This window comes from Apiotrichum porosum (genome assembly GCF_003942205.1).
Source record: "Apiotrichum porosum strain DSM 27194 chromosome Unknown scaffold_7, whole genome shotgun sequence".
NCBI lineage: Eukaryota > Fungi > Basidiomycota > Tremellomycetes > Trichosporonales > Trichosporonaceae > Apiotrichum > Apiotrichum porosum.
This window is the reverse complement of record NW_021167114.1, coordinates 1275986-1294578: the sequence shown is the minus strand read 5'-3', so window position 1 is coordinate 1294578 and position 18593 is coordinate 1275986. Positions and strand designations below refer to the sequence as shown.

The 18593-nt window shown below is 57.9% G+C and overlaps 7 protein-coding genes across 7 annotated transcripts; 4 read left to right on the top strand and 3 right to left on the bottom strand.

Annotated features, from left to right (window-relative positions):
• Positions 1-3451: 3451 nt before the first annotated feature.
• On the top strand, positions 3452-5193 carry EHS24_008789 (uncharacterized protein; the record flags this gene model as incomplete). Its single annotated transcript, XM_028624091.1, has 4 exons — positions 3452-3639; positions 3688-3714; positions 3813-3921; positions 3967-5193. 4 exons carry the CDS (start codon positions 3452-3454, stop codon positions 5191-5193), a joined length of 1551 nt encoding a protein of 516 aa, XP_028476065.1.
• Positions 5194-5780: 587 nt separating this feature from the next.
• EHS24_008788 (uncharacterized protein) lies at positions 5781-6876 on the top strand (the record flags this gene model as incomplete). Its single annotated transcript, XM_028624090.1, has 5 exons — positions 5781-5998; positions 6047-6267; positions 6319-6386; positions 6439-6525; positions 6577-6876. The coding sequence occupies 5 exons, from the start codon at positions 5781-5783 to the stop codon at positions 6874-6876; spliced, it is 894 nt and encodes a 297-aa protein (XP_028476064.1).
• Positions 6877-7560: 684 nt separating this feature from the next.
• On the bottom strand, positions 7561-8545 carry EHS24_008787 (uncharacterized protein; the record flags this gene model as incomplete). Its single annotated transcript, XM_028624089.1, has 4 exons — positions 7561-7737; positions 7786-8101; positions 8275-8329; positions 8401-8545. 4 exons carry the CDS (start codon positions 8543-8545, stop codon positions 7561-7563), a joined length of 693 nt encoding a protein of 230 aa, XP_028476063.1.
• Positions 8546-8875: 330 nt separating this feature from the next.
• Positions 8876-11315, top strand: EHS24_008786 (uncharacterized protein; the record flags this gene model as incomplete). The annotated part of the gene is made up of 8 exons (XM_028624088.1): positions 8876-8920; positions 9027-9687; positions 9746-9860; positions 9939-10342; positions 10381-10475; positions 10522-10877; positions 10916-11072; positions 11124-11315. 8 exons carry the CDS (start codon positions 8876-8878, stop codon positions 11313-11315), a joined length of 2025 nt encoding a protein of 674 aa, XP_028476062.1.
• A 919-nt stretch (positions 11316-12234) lies between these two features.
• On the bottom strand, positions 12235-14178 carry EHS24_008785 (uncharacterized protein; the record flags this gene model as incomplete). Its single annotated transcript, XM_028624087.1, has 7 exons — positions 12235-12467; positions 12539-12714; positions 12775-13212; positions 13295-13407; positions 13469-13781; positions 13840-13910; positions 13999-14178. 7 exons carry the CDS (start codon positions 14176-14178, stop codon positions 12235-12237), a joined length of 1524 nt encoding a protein of 507 aa, XP_028476061.1.
• Positions 14179-14865: 687 nt separating this feature from the next.
• EHS24_008784 (uncharacterized protein) lies at positions 14866-16053 on the top strand (the record flags this gene model as incomplete). The annotated part of the gene is made up of 2 exons (XM_028624086.1): positions 14866-15158; positions 15210-16053. The coding sequence occupies 2 exons, from the start codon at positions 14866-14868 to the stop codon at positions 16051-16053; spliced, it is 1137 nt and encodes a 378-aa protein (XP_028476060.1).
• Positions 16054-16721: 668 nt separating this feature from the next.
• Positions 16722-18139, bottom strand: EHS24_008783 (uncharacterized protein; the record flags this gene model as incomplete). The annotated part of the gene is made up of 4 exons (XM_028624085.1): positions 16722-17434; positions 17569-17728; positions 17788-17908; positions 18000-18139. 4 exons carry the CDS (start codon positions 18137-18139, stop codon positions 16722-16724), a joined length of 1134 nt encoding a protein of 377 aa, XP_028476059.1.
• Between the last annotated feature and the right edge of the window lie 454 nt (positions 18140-18593).

Here is an 18593-nt window from a genome sequence, read left to right as displayed (position 1 = left end):
GTTGATGAATGTAGTAGACAAACTCTGTAGGGCATTGTCGACGTTATACAATCGAATGTTGACACACCGAGGGGAAACCGAGATGCTGAGGTAAGGTGCTGCGCGCTGAGGTAAGGTGCTGCGCGCTGAGGTAAGGTGCTGCGTAATGACGTAGGGATTAGTCCCCTATCACGACGGTGACCAAGGCTCTGTGCGCTCTGTGCTGTCGTGGTAGCTATCCCCACTGCAGCAAGGGATCACTGGGACCAAGGGCGACGGTTATCGGGTCATGAACATCATCTATGATGCCGGTTTCTGTCCAGGTCGTCGAAACTCAATGGTGTGGGCCGTTGTTTCGCCCGGTCGGGGTGCCCCGAGAGTCATGAACAGCGCGACTCAAGACTCTCTTAGACCCTCTTCTGGAAGCAACACGTCGCCTGTAGCCTTCCCATACGTTCCTTCCCCAGTTTGAAGCGTTTACGGTGAAGTGGCGAGTACAGCGCACATTGATGGATGTGAGTGATGGTCGCAGGGGATCCGGTGGTGGCCTCGGCCGCATCGCCTGTCCTGATTCGGCGTGGATTTGCGTCGATGAGTTGGGGGCCTGTCAGAGATCAGAGGATCAGAGTACTGAGAGCTGTACTCGTGGTACTGCCGTGCCTGCCAAACTCCCTGATGTTGGGCTTCGGTCGGCGAGTGGGAGGGAAGAGGAGATGGGGGCAAGGTTAGCCAAATGCTGCTGAGTAGCAACCCACATGTGGGGCCTCTGTCTCGTTTCTGAAATCCTGCTAAGGAGTAACCCACATATAACATAAACGGTCCAGGACGGTCCCAGACTGACTGCGAACGTACGTACTGTGCGCCTTCCCACGTCAGTTTCAGAGTTGCCCCGTATCGTCCCAGAATACACATATGAAGTTGTTGTGGAGCCTACTGCCAAGCTCCATTTCACATAGCCCGCGGTACAGATCACGATGGTCCATCGCTGACCAGAGAGTTCCCGTATCGGACATTAAGGACCTGCAACGATGGGGCGCAGCCTGAAGCCTCAAGCCATGAACCAGCTGACCATCCGCGGTCGATCGAACCACAGGCTCCGACACTTATCGTCGGCGTCTCCGCCCGTCGGTGTCATCTCCCGTACAATCAGACCGAGGTTACTGGCCAGGGTGGGGATGCCAATTGCAATTGCTGGCTGTGTTATCGTACACTAGTATCGGGGCCGCCGCTGGACTGAAAGTGACGCGGATCGTCCGACGTGATCACAACAATGTATCCATGTCTGGTGGCCTGGTGGTGTGCGGGGCAGGTGCCTCAGCAGATCAGTGCCCTCTTCAGGTGCAGTGGCCAGTCTTGCCTGTCCCTGCTAAGGAGGCGTGCCGCCGTTGCCGAATCCCCGCAAGTGGGTAGTCTGGTGCTCTTGACCTTTACCTTAGATCTTACGGCACGGTCACGGCCCGCTGACGTCGGGGACGGTGGCATACCAGACGCACTACTGCCACGCCTCTGGGAGGGAGAGATTGGGTCTTGATCGACGTCCCTCTCCAACATCACGTCCAGAGCAGTGTGCTTTTGGGCCACCCCAGTGTTTTATGCGCTTGTGAACGTTATGCTTACAAACACCGCCATTAGGACTGAACGGTGCAGTCTAGCCCTCCACATAGCACGATCCGCGTCGATCCTGTCGATCCGACAACACCCAGCCGTGGCGTTGACACTTCCCTTACGAAGCGGATTCTCGGTAAGGAATGACCGCATGTAGTGTTCTGGGGTGACCGAAACGCTTTCAACGCTTGCAACGCTTCCGACGCGGGGTCAAGATACGTGGGGGCGTTGACGTTTGCGTCAAGAAACGCGCTCGTCGGCCATGCTTGGTGGAAGCAGAAAGAGCAGCGGCGAGCCTATTGACGGCCGGCCAGTCTTAACATTGTCGTACGGGACTGTACTCGCGACCGCCTCGCACCTGGGTGGTGCAGTACAGTAGACCCCGTAAACACACTTGCCTCCTGTAGGCTGCCGCACATATGTAGAGCCTATTGTGCCAAGCATCCTAATGCCACAGAATCAGCGCGCTGCAGTCCCCTTGCAATATGTGTTGTTACGATGTGGCATAAAGTAATCGATATGCATGGCAGAAGTGCGCGCTCACACGTACAGAGCCCAATCGTACTCGGCCGAGAGCGGCACCTACAATAATATGCAAGGACTAGTATGCTGGGCTTTCGGACATCAGCACTTCAGACCAAGCCCTGCACCAAGCATCTTAGAACAACCGCAGAGTACAGACCCGACTGACAAGAGCGTGACAGCAACAGTGATCCTGGCTCGCACAGTCGTTACTTACATAGCCTTCCTACCCCCAATGATGTCTTGTATGCCTGCACCGACGTGTCGGATTCACCGGCCAGGCTGAGTCGATGACCAACCCGTCCAGTGTGCCACACGGAGACAGACGCAGACGTGGTCATGTAATCAGCTTGTCGATGCCCAATGACGGTTTTAAATTGCTCTCCAACAGGAAATTCCTCCAATTTGCTGTATTGCGGAATTCAGCTCCGACTACTGACTCCTGCTACATATGAGGGCAAGTGGACTCAATAAACATGTAGACGCGGGCGGGAAGCCCCTGGCCCGCTTCTCGCCAAATGGCGTCGCAATCTTCCGGGGCCCTTTCGGATCTTCTTCTAGAACGTCGGGAGACCTATTTGCCCCAAGGCTGACAGCACTGAACCATCCCGTAGATCGTAGCGGGGCCTCCGCAGGAATGTGGAGCTCGTCGGGAGTGTGCCCCGGTAACGGCATATGCCATTCCCCATGGAGGATCGTTGACGTAAGGGCAGTGAGCATGTGGTTGGGAAACAGACACCAGAAGCGGTAATTTCCCTCCGTTGTGGCACGGGAACGTGAACCTCAAATACCCCACTAGTACGGATGTGTTCAGTTCACTGCAGGTGACTCACGCTGCCACGGCTGGGTAGGATGAGGCCAAGCGAATCTGTGTGAGACATTGATGCGTAAGGCTCACTCGGAGGGGCCGATGTGTCGCCGGCCTTGCCGACCTTGTGCGGAAGTTAGGTCAGTAGTCCGCCTGGCAGGGAGTGATTGCTGTGGCGGGTAGGCGTAGCCTTGGCTGTGCACTCCGAGGCGGATAATCAGACGGGGTGATCACTCAGCAACGCGGCTCACGCTGTAGATAGTGTGATCGGTCCAACACCCCGTGACGAGCAGCTGGTCGTTCTGCTGGGCCTTTTCCGTCGCATGCACCGGGACGGTGTTGCCATGAGTGATATATAACACATCAATCGCGCCCGTCTCCCACACATCATCCAATATCAAGCTTGACCAACTGCCTCCTGCCTCCCCCCGCCTGATCCATCCCTATCTACACAAGTCCGCCCCAATTTACCCAGCTGCTCTCACCCACACAAGCGTCTCCACCGCGCCAGCAACGCCGCCACGTCCCGCAAACACGATGTCCGCCAACGCTGCCGAACTCGCCACGCCCGCCCTGTCCGAATCCGAGGCGCGCCGCGCAGAAATGCTAACTGATGGCCGCGACCCTGACCTCCCCGCGAACCATCCGATCAATGCACTCAGCAGGACGCGCAAGACGCTCATAATGGCCACACTTGCCTATTGCGGATTCCTGAGCCAATTTGCGTGCGTCTGCCTCTTGGAATTCTTTAGAATCGCTGCTGACCTCTACAGTGTCGCCATCATTCTTGTCGCACTTGTGTGAGTATTTTTCTCAGATGGCACCTCAAGTGTGTTGTCGACCCATTAATTACCCGATTGAGCTGCGGCAACATGTATCTTCAGTGCTGACTTCACAGCCCTCTCGCTGTCGACCTCAAGGTTACTCCTGGCGATATTGCGAGCACTATCGGATACTCCTTGCTCGGTTACGCCGTGGGTCCGCTCTTCTGGAACCCGCTCTGCAGGGTGAGTGTTTGCCAAGGAATTGTTAGGATTTTTCTAACGATTCAGACTGTCGGTCGCCGCCCAGTGTACCTCCTCGGCTCGCTCATCTTCCTCCCGGTCTGCATCTGGCTTGCGCTCTCGCCGAACTATGCCTCGTTTGCGGTGGCTCGTGTCTTCCTCGGCCTCACCCTCGCATTCTCGCAGACGGTTCCACCCGCGACCGTAGCAGACATCTTCGTTCCCGCCGTTCGTGGCCAGAAGATGGCCATGTATGCTGTCGCAGTCGTCACGGCCCCCGCGATCGCGCCTTTCTTCTGCGGTCTTATCATCCACAAGGCGTCGTGGCGCGTCCTCTTCTGGTTCTGTCTGGGTCTCGGCGGCCTGCAGTTCATCATGTTCTTCTTCCTCGTCCCCGAGACACTTTGGGTCGAGGACACTCCCGGCACCGGAGAGGAGCGCATCGAAGAGGAAAAGGACCGCCACGCTGCCAGCACTGAGACGAAGGACACTATTGCACACCTCGAGGCACACCCCCACATTCACGGTGCCATGGGCCACGGATCGACCGGCCACGTCGGCGCCGAATGGATGCCGTGGCATCGCCCGGCTGAGTACCTCCTCCTCTGCGTTAGCCCCGTCGCTATGCTCCGCTACATTGTCATCATCGTCCCGTCGTTCTACTACGGTCTCCTCTTTGCCTGGATGGTCGGAATCACTGTCGTCACACCACAGACCCTTGGTGCTCCCCCCTTCAACTTCCGTGTCATCCCCCTAGGCTGCGCCTTCCTCGCCTACGGCATCGGTGGTGTGCTCGGCCTCTGGTCCGGTGGCCTCGTCGGCGACAAGACCGTTGCGTATTTCGCGCGCCGCAACGGCCGCCGCGAGCCCGAAGATCGCCTGTGGGCTCTCCTTCCCATCCTCCCGCTCAAGTTTCTGGGCCTCCTCATCATGGGTCTCGACCTCAAGTTCCACTGGCACTGGATTGGCCTCCTTGTTGGCGGCGGCATCTACTTCTTCTGTCTCTCGGCGGCTACCGGCGTACTTCAGACATACGTCCTTGAGACCTACCTGCCCAAGTCGATGGACACGATGGCCGTCTTCAACTTCTGGCGTATGATGTGGGGCTTTGCCGTCGCCTTCTTTGCGTACAACTGGGGGCTCAAGAGCGGCTTCCTTGAGGAGTACATCACGCAGGGTGCACTCGCTGCTGGTCTCGGGTTTATCCTCTGTGCCGCCCTGATCTGGAAGGGCCGCGCCATTCGCCAATGGCAGGGCATGCCCATGTTCGAGTAGAAGGGTAGTAGTAACATAGTCGACGCTTGAATAAGCATTGTTTGTAATGGGTATGAAAGGTATGAGGCTCGGCAAGACATGCGACTCGCACAAAGTTGGTTCCCGTGATGGGCAAGACGCTTCTGGATCAGTTACACTACACACGCACAGAGTAGCCAATTGATTCCAGTGGTGCCCGTCCATCGGTCGCCGTGCCCTTCTCATATTGTCATCTTGACATTAGTCGTTGGTACACACTTGAAGCTACATCTCTCTCTCCTTCTGGCCGTGGCAAAAGCAGATCCAAACGCTTAGGCCAGCGAGCGCATCTCGCTCAACTAGTTATAAAGCTATCCAAGCGATGACGGTGGCAATTTGATGTTTGTCCTGAGTAATTTGATGAAGTGAGTTTCAGAACCCGATACCTGTCCTCGCACTTATTTGACTTGCGGCGTCATTGATCTCACTCGTCATTCAAGTGCACTCACACACCTTGCCTCCATCGCCAGCACATGCTCAGTAGCCTCGTGCGAGTCCATCGGCGCCTGCACCCAAGCCGTTTGATTTTTCTCCGTCAACCTTCTCGACCTACTGTGGACCGTATCCGCATGTCGTCAAACGAAACCCACCTCCAGCCAACGGCTTTCTACCAGCCCTTCCTTCTGTCACCCGTTCCGGGTGCCGAGCTACTCGGGGGAGTTCCCGCTGTGGACCAGTCGGATTGGACCAGCCAACTGGACCTGGACACGGCTATCGACTTTTCAAAGCAGGTGTGGGGCGACCATGCACTGAAGGTTATGGTCCTCTACGGAAGCCTTAGGGAAAGGTACGTATATTGCAGCACATGTATTTGTATGGAATAAGCTGACGACAGGTCGTACTCGCGGCTCATGGCTTATGAAGCGGCTCGTATTCTCCATCACATGGGATGCGAAGTGCGAGTCTTTGATCCTAGCGGCCTGCCAGTCAAGGATGAAGCAAATGTCAACCATCCCAAGGTGCAGGAGCTGCGACAGCTGAGCAACTGGAGCGAGGCACAGTTTTGGTCATGTCCTGAACAGCACGGCAACATTACGGCGGTCATGAAGAATCAAAGTGAGTGGTCCGTTGCGTGCTGCCAAAGCAGTCACTAACTGCACATGACAGTCGATTGGATTCCTTTGTCCACAGGTAGCGTGCGCCCAACGCAGGGCCGAACCCTAGCTTTTGCCCAGGTACGGGTCACCTATGATCGGCCTTCAAGCGAGTAGCATGCTCACTCTTCAGGTGAATGGTGGCAGCCAGTCCTTCAACACCGTCAACACCCTTCGCATTCTCGGGCGATGGATGAGGATGTTTGTCATTCCGAACCAGGTACATACCGCATTGTCTGCCTATCGATGGGAAACTGACCAAGACTACTAGTCATCCCTTCCACTTGCATGGAAGTCGTTCACACCGGCAGGGCGACTAATGCCGTCGGCCAATCGCGACCGTCTGGTTGATGTGTGCGAGGAACTTGTCAAGTTTTCAGCAATCGTGCTACCCCACTTCGACCTTTTCAATGATCGGTTCAGCGAGCGCCAAGAGAAACAACTAAAGGGCAGGTTGTTGACCCAAGCGGAGAAGGAGAAGGAGAAGGAAAAGGAGAAGGAGAAAGAGAAGGAGACGAATGGGCAGCCAGCCGGGGACATCCCGTCCTCAACCGCCTCCGTGTCCTCATAGTCCTCATACATTTTAGAATACCCGGCCCGTCCTTTCGACTCTTGATTACAGACTTACATCACCGGCAAAATGTGCTTTCTGCAGTCTATTAAGGCCAGAATCTGGGCAAATTGTAATACAGCTTTAACGAGCGCCAGGAGAAGCAAATCGGCAGGCAACTGTTCACTCTGATTAGGAAGAGGAGGGATGTGGCGAAGGGAAGGATTGATGCGGAGAAGGAGAAGCTAAGGACTGCAGCAGTGGTTGCGCATGGAACCCATGGATGCCAGACCATATGCCTTCCTATAAGTTTAGTTCAATGAATGATTGAGGAGAGCAAACAATCCATCCCGAAAGTCCTGCAGCAAGAAAAGAGCTGTCGCATATGTTTCAGCGGATCACGATACTCCACTAGCGACCTTCGCGCCACGCCCTGATGATACCCCCTGTACTACACGCGCACTGGACGTCTTACAGCCCCTCGCATCTAGGTGGTCCTGGTACCATCCGGCACACTTCGGACCTCGCTCGTTGGAGCTCCCCCAATGCTCCCACAATGGAAGATCACCAAGGGTGAATTCCCTCAAAGTCTGAAATTGATCAAATTCACAGCTCGACGCGCGCTCGCCAACCAAAACGTGTACATGAACAAGCGTGCACACACCAGTGCACGAAAACACAACGTCTGCCCTACACACTACACACCTACGCCTCGCTCGCCTGGAGCACCTCACGTTCACTCCCAAACGACAACGTCAGCGTCGGCCGCGGCGGCTTGACGTCGCCAAACACCTCGTACACGGGCATGTACCGATCAATGAACGACTTGACGTCGTCGTCGCTCATGCCCTTGCCGCCGTTGGCGGCCTTCATCTTGTGCTCCTGCTCGAGGCGCCAGCAATACACATAGTCGTAGCTCAGGGGACGAACCGCGACATGGCAATCAAAGTTGGCGTCCGTTGCCATCTGCACCGAGGCGAGGTTGGCATTGATCTGCAGCAACGACTCCCAAGGGTGCTGCTGCGCCACGCGACCGACGGACCAGCGTTCGCGCGCCGCCGCGTCAGAGAGCGAGCCGTACCCCAAGCTCCAACCCTCCAGGATGAACACGTCCACCGGCCGTGTGAGCTTGACAGCCGCCGCTGCCCGGTCGCCGTAGCCGTTGTGCTGGCTCTTGTCGAACACGGGGAGGAGGATGGGGTTGGACGACGACGGCGGCGGCCCGCTCCGGATGCGCTCGAGCACGCTTGTAAGCAGCGGGAGATCATGCGTTCCAGGTGGCCCGCGCCCGCGCAGCATAGTGTTGGAAGGGTGTGCAGCCGCCAGGGCCTGGAGCCCGTCGTACGTCAGGTAGAAGTCTGTCATCAGCTCTACTCATGCCATGGTCGGCGCTCACCGTCCATGGATGCAACCGCGCACTTGAGACCACGCTCTTCGAGGACCGTGACGAGACTGGATGCGAGTGTGCTCTTGCCTGCACAGGGAGGTCAGCGTTACCGCGCTTTGCGGTACATAACTGCGGCTGAGGGACAAGGAAGGACGTACCGCATCCCTGTGGTCCCTGCATCGATACGAGCAAAGGGCGGTTTGGTGCGCCTCGGCTGCTTGCTGCTGCATGTTGTTGCAAGAGGTAGTTTGCGATTGTCTCTGCTGTGCGGCGGATGGCCTGGGTGGCGGATACGTCTGTCATGGTGTGCGCATTGGTGCATGAGGAGGGATCAGTGTACTTACATAGAGCGACGACACAGCCCCCAACAACGGAGTGGAAGGCTATAACACAAAGTGGAGGCGGAGGCGGAGTCGTTTCTCCCCCGCGGATCCCGGAGGTGTTTCACTCCGTACTCCGTGCGGGGCGGGGGACGGAGGACTCGACGCTCCGCCATCACACCGGACACACCCCCCACATCTCTACAGGCATCGCACACCTTTGCGTGTTTGCTCCACAGCACGGCCGCACGGCGCGCACGGGACATTGGAGACCCCACCTTGGCCACCCTCGATCCCTCGAAGCTATCCGGTCATGGAGTCTGTCTCATACGAACGAGGCCGCTTCTACGTCGGTCCAGTGAGTCCATCGATCCACTCACGCCGTTGCCATGACAGAGCCCCACACGCGTCCCCAAACCATGCACCCGCTGTTTCTCGTCATCGTTTGCGGCTGACCGCTTTAGAACGGCTTTCCCCGCTTCGCCGGCTCAGCGTCTGGCGTCTACCTTGCCGACACTGTGCGCTCACAGGTCTCCCCTTCAGCACAACCACGCTTGCGCTCGCCCGGTATCGAGGAGGCTTTCATTGCCCGCAACAATGAAGCCCCCCGGCACGACGATCTCTTCTACGACCCATTTATTCTCAAGGCCCGAGACCTACGGGATGCACCTGCGATCCGCACTGCGCTGACAAGATACTTTTCGACATGGCACCCGCTGTTCCCGTTTCTGGATGGGGCCTACATCATCGAGTGCTTTGAGAATGCAGTCCAGGGCGCTGGCATAGGGCTGGGGATGGCGGGGGATGTTGGGCCGGGAGTGGATCCCAACGCACCTGCCTTCCCAGGCCTCACGGTCGAGGAAGGCATGGTGCTCACGGCCATCTTCATGGCTTTGCTCGCCATTGCTGACCTCGACGCTCCGCCGACCTCCAACGCAGACTCATACCTCCCCCGCCTCCAGTCCAGCACACAGGCCAATCTGCTCGCCAACCTCGTGTTCACCGCCGTCCAGAACTCGGCAGTGAACGACCTATTTGCCATCCAGGCGCTCATCGCCATCATGCTCTACTTCTACGTGTCACGTACTCTGCGGCCAGCGATGCATCTAAGCGGTACGGTTTCGAGTACGTTGGGTCACACGTCCCCTCCAAGCATATTAGCTCCGGCCCGTATAGAGTGTAGGTAACACCTCAGAACTCGCCTACGAACTTGGTCTCCATCGCTGTCCAGACCGGTACCTTTCAACATTCAAAGACCCCGCCGACCGCGAGATGCGCAAGCGTGTCTTCTGGGCGCTGTATGTCCTCGACCGCCTGCTCACGGCCGAATTCGGCATCCCGATAATGCTACATGACACGGACATCGACACATGCAGACCTGGCGGAACCGAGGCACACGCAGAGTGCCCCGAGTCGCCACCGGGACACCCAGCACGCACGCCGCTCGACAATGGTGGGGAAGGAGATACCGTGGAAGGCAGCGGTAACGGTACCGGCACTGGTGGCAACGGCAGCACCGTGCGCCCACTGAAACGAAGGCGCGAGGGAAGTACCAGTACCCATCTCCTCGGCTCTCCGGCCGCCTCTCTTCAAGGCTCGCCTGTGCTCACACTCTCGCCAGGCGTGATTCAGCCCTCTGTGCAGCAGACAATGGGCATTGGAACGCACCAGCACCACTACTCCCGCCTCCTCCCGGCCTATTCTGTCGTCGGCATTGCGCGCCTCACAGGGCGTGCGATGGAGGTGTTCAACAAATCGCTGCGGTACCGCTCGCTCAACTGTGGGTTAAGAGAAGCATTGCCCTAGTTGACCCCGTAGCACAGGAAACACTACAGCTGCGCACCGAGCTGGAGCGGTGGTGGAACGAGATCAGCTTCGACAGTGGCACGGACGACGATGACGGCGACGAGCATGTGGGTTCCCATTCGCGTATTGCGATACGCTGACACCTTCGCCCAGAATGAACCAGAATCCGACCCACGTACACCGTACCGGACCCTCCTGACATGCATGTACCACCACCAGATCATCAACCTCTGCCGCCCCGCGCTCTCCCTCGCGCCCACAGCCCTCGCACATGCGTACGCACTGCAGACCTGCGTTGCGTCCGCGCGCGTCATCTGTAACACCCTCGCGCACGCCGTGAACACCAACACAGGCAGGCCAAGTAGCAAGCGCAAGGGCACGGGCGATGCCGACCACGACCAGTCCAACCCCCTGATGGTTCTCTGGCCGGGGTACGTCGACATGGTCTTCTTCGCCTCCCTCATCCTCGTGTACGGCAACAAGCGCGACGCGTCAAATGGGGTCGCCAAGTGGGTTTCTTGCGTTTGAATGGCGCTGACCCCCTAAGCCCGCAGCGACTGAGGTCCGAGCTCCGGCGCGCGATCCGCATCCTCGAGGCGTTCCAGGCGCGCTGGAACCTGCGGCCGTTCATAAAGGCGTTGCGCACGCTCCTTGATCCAGCGAGCCCAGCGGGGGGAAACGGGAACGGGAACGGCCGAGATGCGGTGAGTCGTCTCACCCTCGGAAGGCGGGGCTGTGCTGACCAGGATATGCAGGGTATGCCCACCGCACCCAAACCGCTCAGTGCCACTGGAGGCGTGCTGCCAGATGGAAATACAGCGCAGGTGCCGCTGGCGGGCGAGCAGCTGTTTGATGCGTTCTTGTTTGACTTTGACACGTTTGAGCTGCAGCCGCAGACCCAGTGGGCATTCCATATGAGCTTGCCAGGGTCGCCGTCCCAAGTATAGTCGGAGAAGGAGGAAGCCGAAACGGCGTGGAGTCTGTTCTGTATATACCATGCAGTTGCACCCATATATTCTGGAGGATGATCATAACCTGCATGATATTGTTGCGGGAGCAAGATACTTGCTTTGGATGGCATTTGGATAGCTATGTGGCCAAGGGCTTGAAAGTGGCTGGTCCTTCGGCTCGGCTGCCAATTCAAGCGTTGATTCCTATACTCTGCTAACGGTTGGGTGTAATTAACGATAACGAGCATCCGATTATCCCCACGCCACATTTGCCCAATCAAGGGCTCAATTCCGTCCTGAGCCATAGCCCACCCCGTGCTCCTAGGACCCCGCAATGTCCTCAAGGACATGCTCGCCACCGACAGTGTTCGTCCGTGTTCCGACCACCAGGCAGGCCATTGCGTCGCTGGTACGTACGCAACACCATGTGACAATGCAAGTGTTGTAAGGTCCTGAGGTGGGCTTCCGTGAGGACTGGTGTGCGTACTATTGCCGGGAGGACACGTCTTCCTTTCTTTTGGCACCACTCGGTGGGTCCGTGTCTCCATCCCTGCCCATAAGAGCGAGAAGCAGCAGGACACATGTACAGTAGGAAAGCAATCAAGGGCCATATGGCTCGCGAGGTTGGCTGCCGCAATTACCACCACCCAACTGCGGCAATGTGCCAGTGCACGTAGTCAAAACTGACGAGGAAAGGCACACCTATTAACACAAAAGCGATTGAGCGCGGGAGGAAGATTTACAGCGTTCAGAAGGCAAGTGAAACTGCGCGCAAAAAAACAACCATGACATTCACCTGCTATGTAGCTACGTCCCTTCTTTTTCCTATCATGTGTGTCACTCAAACCGAATCATCCACCGTATACCAACCAAGCCAGCCAGGGTGCTCTCGTACAGTACAGTACCTGCCCCCACCTTACAGCACAAACCGGATGCGGTGCACGGCGCCGACCTCGATGCCCGCCTCGCGGTCCTCGGCCTCGCGCGCAGTTGCGGCATCCATGCGAGCGTTCTCGCGCTGCAGGCAGAAGCGGAGGATGATGCAAAACACGACAGCAAGACCAGCCATTACGGCGTTGACGCTGAAGGCGAGCGTGTAGGCGGGTGAGTACCTTGAGTCGTACAGGTAAGGCGACCAGATCTGGGCGACTGCGGTGTCAGTCTTGAGTGCCGTATGACAGGGCATGACCCTATACGTTGTGAAAGGACATGAAACTCACTGTTGCCCAACGAGTTGATGGTAGCGTACGCGGCAGCACGCTTAGCGCGAGGACGGGCAAATGTCGACGAGATCCAGGCAAGGGCGACGTTGTACGAGCCAAACATGCCACCGACCATGAGGAAGAGCGAGAAGTAGCGGGGCGCGGTCTTGGTGGTCGCTGCGGCGATGACGAAGCTGAAAATGTTAGTGTTTGGAACACAGAAGCCGCAAGTACTACTCCAGCACTAGACTCACCCAACCATACCAAACACAATGGGGGTCATGAGGTGGAAGCAGCGCTCAGGCTTGCGGTCCGAGGTGTACGACACGACGAGCGCCACCACACAGGTAAAGAGGTAGGGGGGCGAGGTGAGGAGGAGCGTCTGGACCTTGCTCTTGCCGAAAGTGTTGACGACGGTGGGGATGAACTGTGTGACGGCGCCTGCGGTCGTCTTGGTGACGATGATAACGGCGAGGAGCCAGAGCTTGTAGTCCTTGGCGGCGGCGAGGAAAGACTGGACGAGGGTCATGGTCTCCTCGTCACGCACGCCCGTGTCGCGCTCCAGACGCAGGATCGCAAGTGCCTTCTCTTTCTCACTGAGCCAGCGTGTCGTAGCGGGGTAATCAGGGAGGATGAGCGCGGCGCAGATGGCGGCAAACACGGTGACAACGCCTTCGAGGATGAAGAGCCATCTGGGAGGAGGTCAGTCCTGGATTCAATGGGAACGAGGGCTCATTGAGGATTTTTTATACGGCACCGCTAAATTTTACTCACCGCCAAGAAGCCAGGCCGCGCACACCGTCCAGGCCCTGCTGAACACCAGCGGAAATAAGGCCAGAGAACGCGCCAGAGAGCAGAGAGGCCGTGTAGAGGATTGACGTGCGGAACTGGGCTCTCGTCAGTACAAGTCTTTCACGCCATGCCGATGGCATTCTGAGCTGCACTCACCGCAAGCTCCTTCTTAGTGTACCAGCTCGAGAGCAGGAAAAGGGACCCGGGGAAGTATGGCGACTCGGTGACGCCGAGGAAGAAGCGGATGACGATGAGGTGCTCGTATGTATCGGCAGCGGCAGTGCATGCGCTGACGGCACCCCAGAGAGCGACGAAGCCTGAAAGGTAGAGCGAAGGGCGGCAGCGCGAGAGGATCATGTTGCTCGGGATTTGGCCGAGAATGTAGCCAACAAAGAGAATAGAAATTGCCACGTTGAACTGGTTGCCCACGAGACCGAGGTCCTTCTCGATGCCTTGGACACGCGCCGAACTGGGGTGTCAGCAAATGTGGCGATGGAGTTTGTATGAGCTGGAGGGGGGTGACTTACGCTAGGGCATTGCGGTCAAGGTAGTTGAGCATGAGGAGAACGAAGAGGACAGGCAGGAGACGCATGTCCATCTGTGCCATGTCAGTCGCAGTACCACCACCAACCCCAGTTGAGGCACCACACTGTGGGCCTCACGGGAGTGCGAAGCACCCGACGTACCCTGCGGACAAGCTTGCGCTCTTCGGTGCGATATTCGTCCTCGGAAAGAGAGTTGAGCCACGCAACCTCGGGTGCAAAGCGCTCATCCTTCGCCACTAGCTCGGCATGCGTGACCTCACGCTTCTCGTCGGTCCTGGACTCAAGCTGTGTGATTTGGTTGTTTGGAAGTGTCGTTGGCATGGTGTTGGCAATGGTGCTGTGTAGTAATGTGTCGATGAGTAGTAGTTGTCCTGAAGTGTCTGTGCTGTCGAGAAGAGCCCCATGGGGCTGCAGTTATATAAACATTGTCCGGCGATGTGAGGAGATCTGGAGAAGTGGGGGTTGAATGGTGAACAAAGGAGTTGTGGACGGCCAGAAAACGGGCGGAGAAAGGTGAGTCCGCATGTCGAGGCGTCTTGGCGCCAATGGGCATGTGGTGCTCCATGTGGAGCCCGCCGTGCGGCCTTGCGGGGCTTTGCGGAGGATGCGGAGGATGCGGTCCGCGGAGAGTAGTTTGCTCCGGACGGGGGAGAGACCCACGTCAAGTAGCTGCACACCAGGAGTAACTTTGTGCCGCCACGATGATTCTGCTCGACAACTTGATCCTCGTACTCATCTAAAAAACATACCCCACCGGTCCGCGGCTCAACTCAAGTCCGCGCAGTCATGCGGTCCTTCCCAGGTGCATGGTGCGCTCGCCTGTCACACCTTGCTGGTCCGCAGTCGCCCCGCACCGCGACATCTCCGCTCCCCAAGATATTATAAGAAGAGCACTGGGTCCTCTCCGATATTATCATCACCAACAAACCCACCTTCCAAGCCTCGACACAGCTCGAAGTCACTTGCACACTCACACAACAAACCTACAAACCAACACAACACGTCACAATGGCCCCCATCGCCATCAACAACCAGACCACCACTGTCGCTGCCTACCCCGCTGGCACTGCCCTCCCCGCCGAGCGCAAGGCAGTGTACAAGATTGCCCAGATTGGCGGTGACGGCATCGGTCCCGAGGTCATCAACGCCGGTGTCCGCGTTGTCAACGCCGCGGCCAAGAAGCTCGGGACCTTCAAGGTCGACTTCAATGAGCTGGATTGGTCCAGCGACCGCTACAAGAAGACCGGCAAGTATCTCCCCGAGGACTACATCGAGGTGCTCAAGCAGCACGACGCCATCTTGTAAGTGCCATTTTGAACCGCAAGCGAGACACACATTGGCTGACACTACAGTTTCGGCGCTGTTGGCGCTCCTGACGTGCCCGACCACATCTCGCTCTGGGGTCTCCGACTGGCCATTTGCCAGCCGCACATGTATGCCAACGTGCGCCGCACCCGCATCCTCCCTGGCACCCAGTCCCCTCTTCGCGACTGCGCGGCCGGCGACCTCGACTGGTGCATCATCCGCGAGAACTCGGAGGGCGAGTACGCCGGCCACGGCGGCCGCTCGCACCGTGGCATGCCCTACGAGGTCGGCACTGAAGTGACCATGTTCACGCGCGTCGGCATTGAGCGTATCGCGCGCTTTGCTTTCCAGATTGCGCGCTCGCGTCCCCGCAAGCTCCTCACGTACGTCACCAAGTCGAACGCCATGCGCAACGGCATGGTGCTGTGGGACGAGGCGGTCGAGAACGTCGCCCACGAGTTCCCGGACGTCAAGATGGACCACATGCTCGTCGACGCGATGACGGTCCGCATGACCCTTAACCCCAAGTCGCTTGACACGATTCTGGCCACCAACCTCCACGCCGACATCCTCAGCGACCTCGCCGCCGCGCTCGCCGGTTCGATCGGCATCGCCCCCACCGCCAACATTGACCCCGACCGTGTCATGCCCTCGATGTTCGAGCCCATCCACGGCTCGGCCTTTGACATCACCGGCATGGGCCTCGCCAACCCCGTCGGCACCTTCTGGTCGGCCTGCGAGATGCTTGAGTGGCTCGGCGAGACCGAGGCCGCCGAGATGATCATGAAGGCCACCGAGAAGGCTTGTGTCGACGGCATCAAGACTCGCGACCTCGGTGGCAGCGCCACCACTGAGGAGGTCGCCGACGCGGTCATCGCCCGCCTGCAGTAGTTTGATGGGTTTCGGTAGTGTTGCTTTTCTAGGTTCGTAATGTAACTCTGGTTTGATAACTGCTGCGGAAATGCTCCAACAGTGTTCACTGATCGACTAGACGCCACTGATCCACACTGACATACCTCGCCTTTCATCCATCACCACACCAGCCAGTACACTGCCCCCCCGTGGCACAACCACCATATCACGCCATCGCCTGTTGTACCGGCCGACGAGCCCAATAGCCATGATCAAACATACAGAGGGCAGCGGTGGAGACCCAGGCTTGCTTCCGGGAGGAATGAAGCTACAATGGCCAGTTTCCCGTTTGACGGCGCTGTCACGGCCCACATGCGTTGGGGCATCATAATTTACGTGCGGCATCGACAGTTGCTGGAGTTATGTGCCATCTGTGCCTCGGAGACAGCCCTTTTGTGCAACGCGCGTGCCATATATCGTGAGGACGTCACTTGCAATTCCAACGTGAGGAGGGTATGTATCCTCTCGCTGGTAAATGGGTGCAGCTGCATGCGCTCATTGGCCAGCAAGATGGGATTCACAGCGACCAGTACGATTTGCTCCCAGTGATCGCCTGCCTTCCGGTCCTGAATGTCGTCACACAGTCGTATGTGTGAGATCGTGGTGGTGAATCGGCAAGGCTACAGAGTAGCGACAGAGCAGCGTAATCACCAGAAGATGTCCGCTTTGCGCTTTGCACGCGTGCGTTTTGGGCTTGTTGCACGCTTTTCATGCTGCGCCCCGGCCGGTAACAGAATATCAACCTGCGGCTGTGGTGGAGGTTGGGTGTAGAGGTGTGGTTGCAGTAGCGACTGAGAGGGTTGATGAGGCGGTGGCTGGACGTCGAGGCCAATCGACCAAGTCTCCGCATCTGTATGTCTCCCTTGGCCGTGCGTATCTGGGCTGGTCGCGTGTCCCCCCTGCTCGTGTCCAAGTGTTGCCTGCATATGTGTGTCCCCGTATTTAGTCCCGTCACGGTGTCCGGCAATGGTTCCAGAACTGCCCCGCATCCGCCGCTTCTCGCGGAGAACGGTCGCACTCGTGGTGCCGTGGGAGCTGGGGAGACCGGCCTCTTCATCCGGGATCGCCGTATTGGCGAGGTGCCAGAGTGACGGTGACGGGTCGTGGTTGATTGTGCGCGATTGACAGTCACTTGGCTCGGGCTGCAGCGGGGGGTCGATCGGTGATGAGGGTGCACCAGTGGTACCCGCGCGCTCCCCGTCTGTCGCCAGGTTTGACGGCACGGTCGCTGCTATTGGCGCAAGTTGGCCAGGCGTCACAAACAAGTTGTCGCCCGGCAGCGCATCGGTGACGGGAACGGCCTGAGGTGTCGGGGAAGGGGAGAAGGAGGTGTAGAATACCTCGTCGCGGGCATTGTCAACTGATACGGTCAGCACAGCGGTTGTTTTATCTGATCGCCGCATAGACATGGCGCACCGCGGCGAGCTGACGACGGCCTCGCGGCTGGTGAAATTGTGGATGGTTGGGACGCGTCTCGCGAGCACTGAAACGCACCCGAATGTGATATCCCACTATGGATATCTTGGATCTCCTGGCAGCCGACTAGGAAGCTCGGGACGTCTGCACAAGCTTGGAGCGGGTAAGCGGCCCACCAGTCGCTGCGCTCCTTTCGGTCGAGGGCGACAGTGGGTGCGTCTGGAAGCGGGCGAGTATTCTGGGTCGCGTGAGCTAAGTGTGCTGTCACTTTGAATACGACAGTGGAAGTAAACGTACATCTGCCGCTGCATGGCGCACGGCGTCGGCGACCCCTGGGACGCCAAGAATGAACCAAAGAGCGTTCTCGCACTGTTGCACCCTCTGTGCAGCCTTTTTGGATAGACCGGCGACGGGACCTCTGTGGGCGTGTGTTCAGAGCTGGATTACAGGCGCTGGCTTGATAATAGGCACACGCACCGGCGTTGTTGTGGAGGTGGATACTCGCATACTTGGTCCAGTTTGCTACACGAGCCGCATATTGGGCGGTGGTGGTCACACTGTTTGTTAGATGCGGAGATGGGATAAGCAGCTGTAGGTTACTCACTCTTCTCTTTTTTGATATGCAGCGCAGACACGCTCTTGATAACATTATGAGACGAGGGAGAGACCATGAATGACAGATGTCAAATGACACACACAACGGTGGCCGGCCAGTGATCGGCCAGTGGGCCAGAGTGGAGGGAGCGGAGTCGAGGATACAAAAGTGGGGGGCACGAATAAACAAATGGGTGGCCTGTGCCCCCCACCCTTTTCTGTGATATCTGGCAGCCATGTGTGCCATATATGTACATAGTTTGACGCAGCGGGCAGAGGGGAAGCAAGGAAAGCAAGAGGTCGATAGATCTGGAGGGTATTGCTTGGCACGCGTCAAGCAGGACACGCTGATAAGCCTCGACATTCGGTCCCTGGCGGGCCAGAACCGCCACAACCCGCCACAGCCTGTACTTGTTGTTCGGTACAATACCGTCACCGTCTTGGCACTGGAGCCACTCCCGCCAGTGTGTAGCAAACTGCATCCGACCTTCTGCGTCAACGCAACGGTG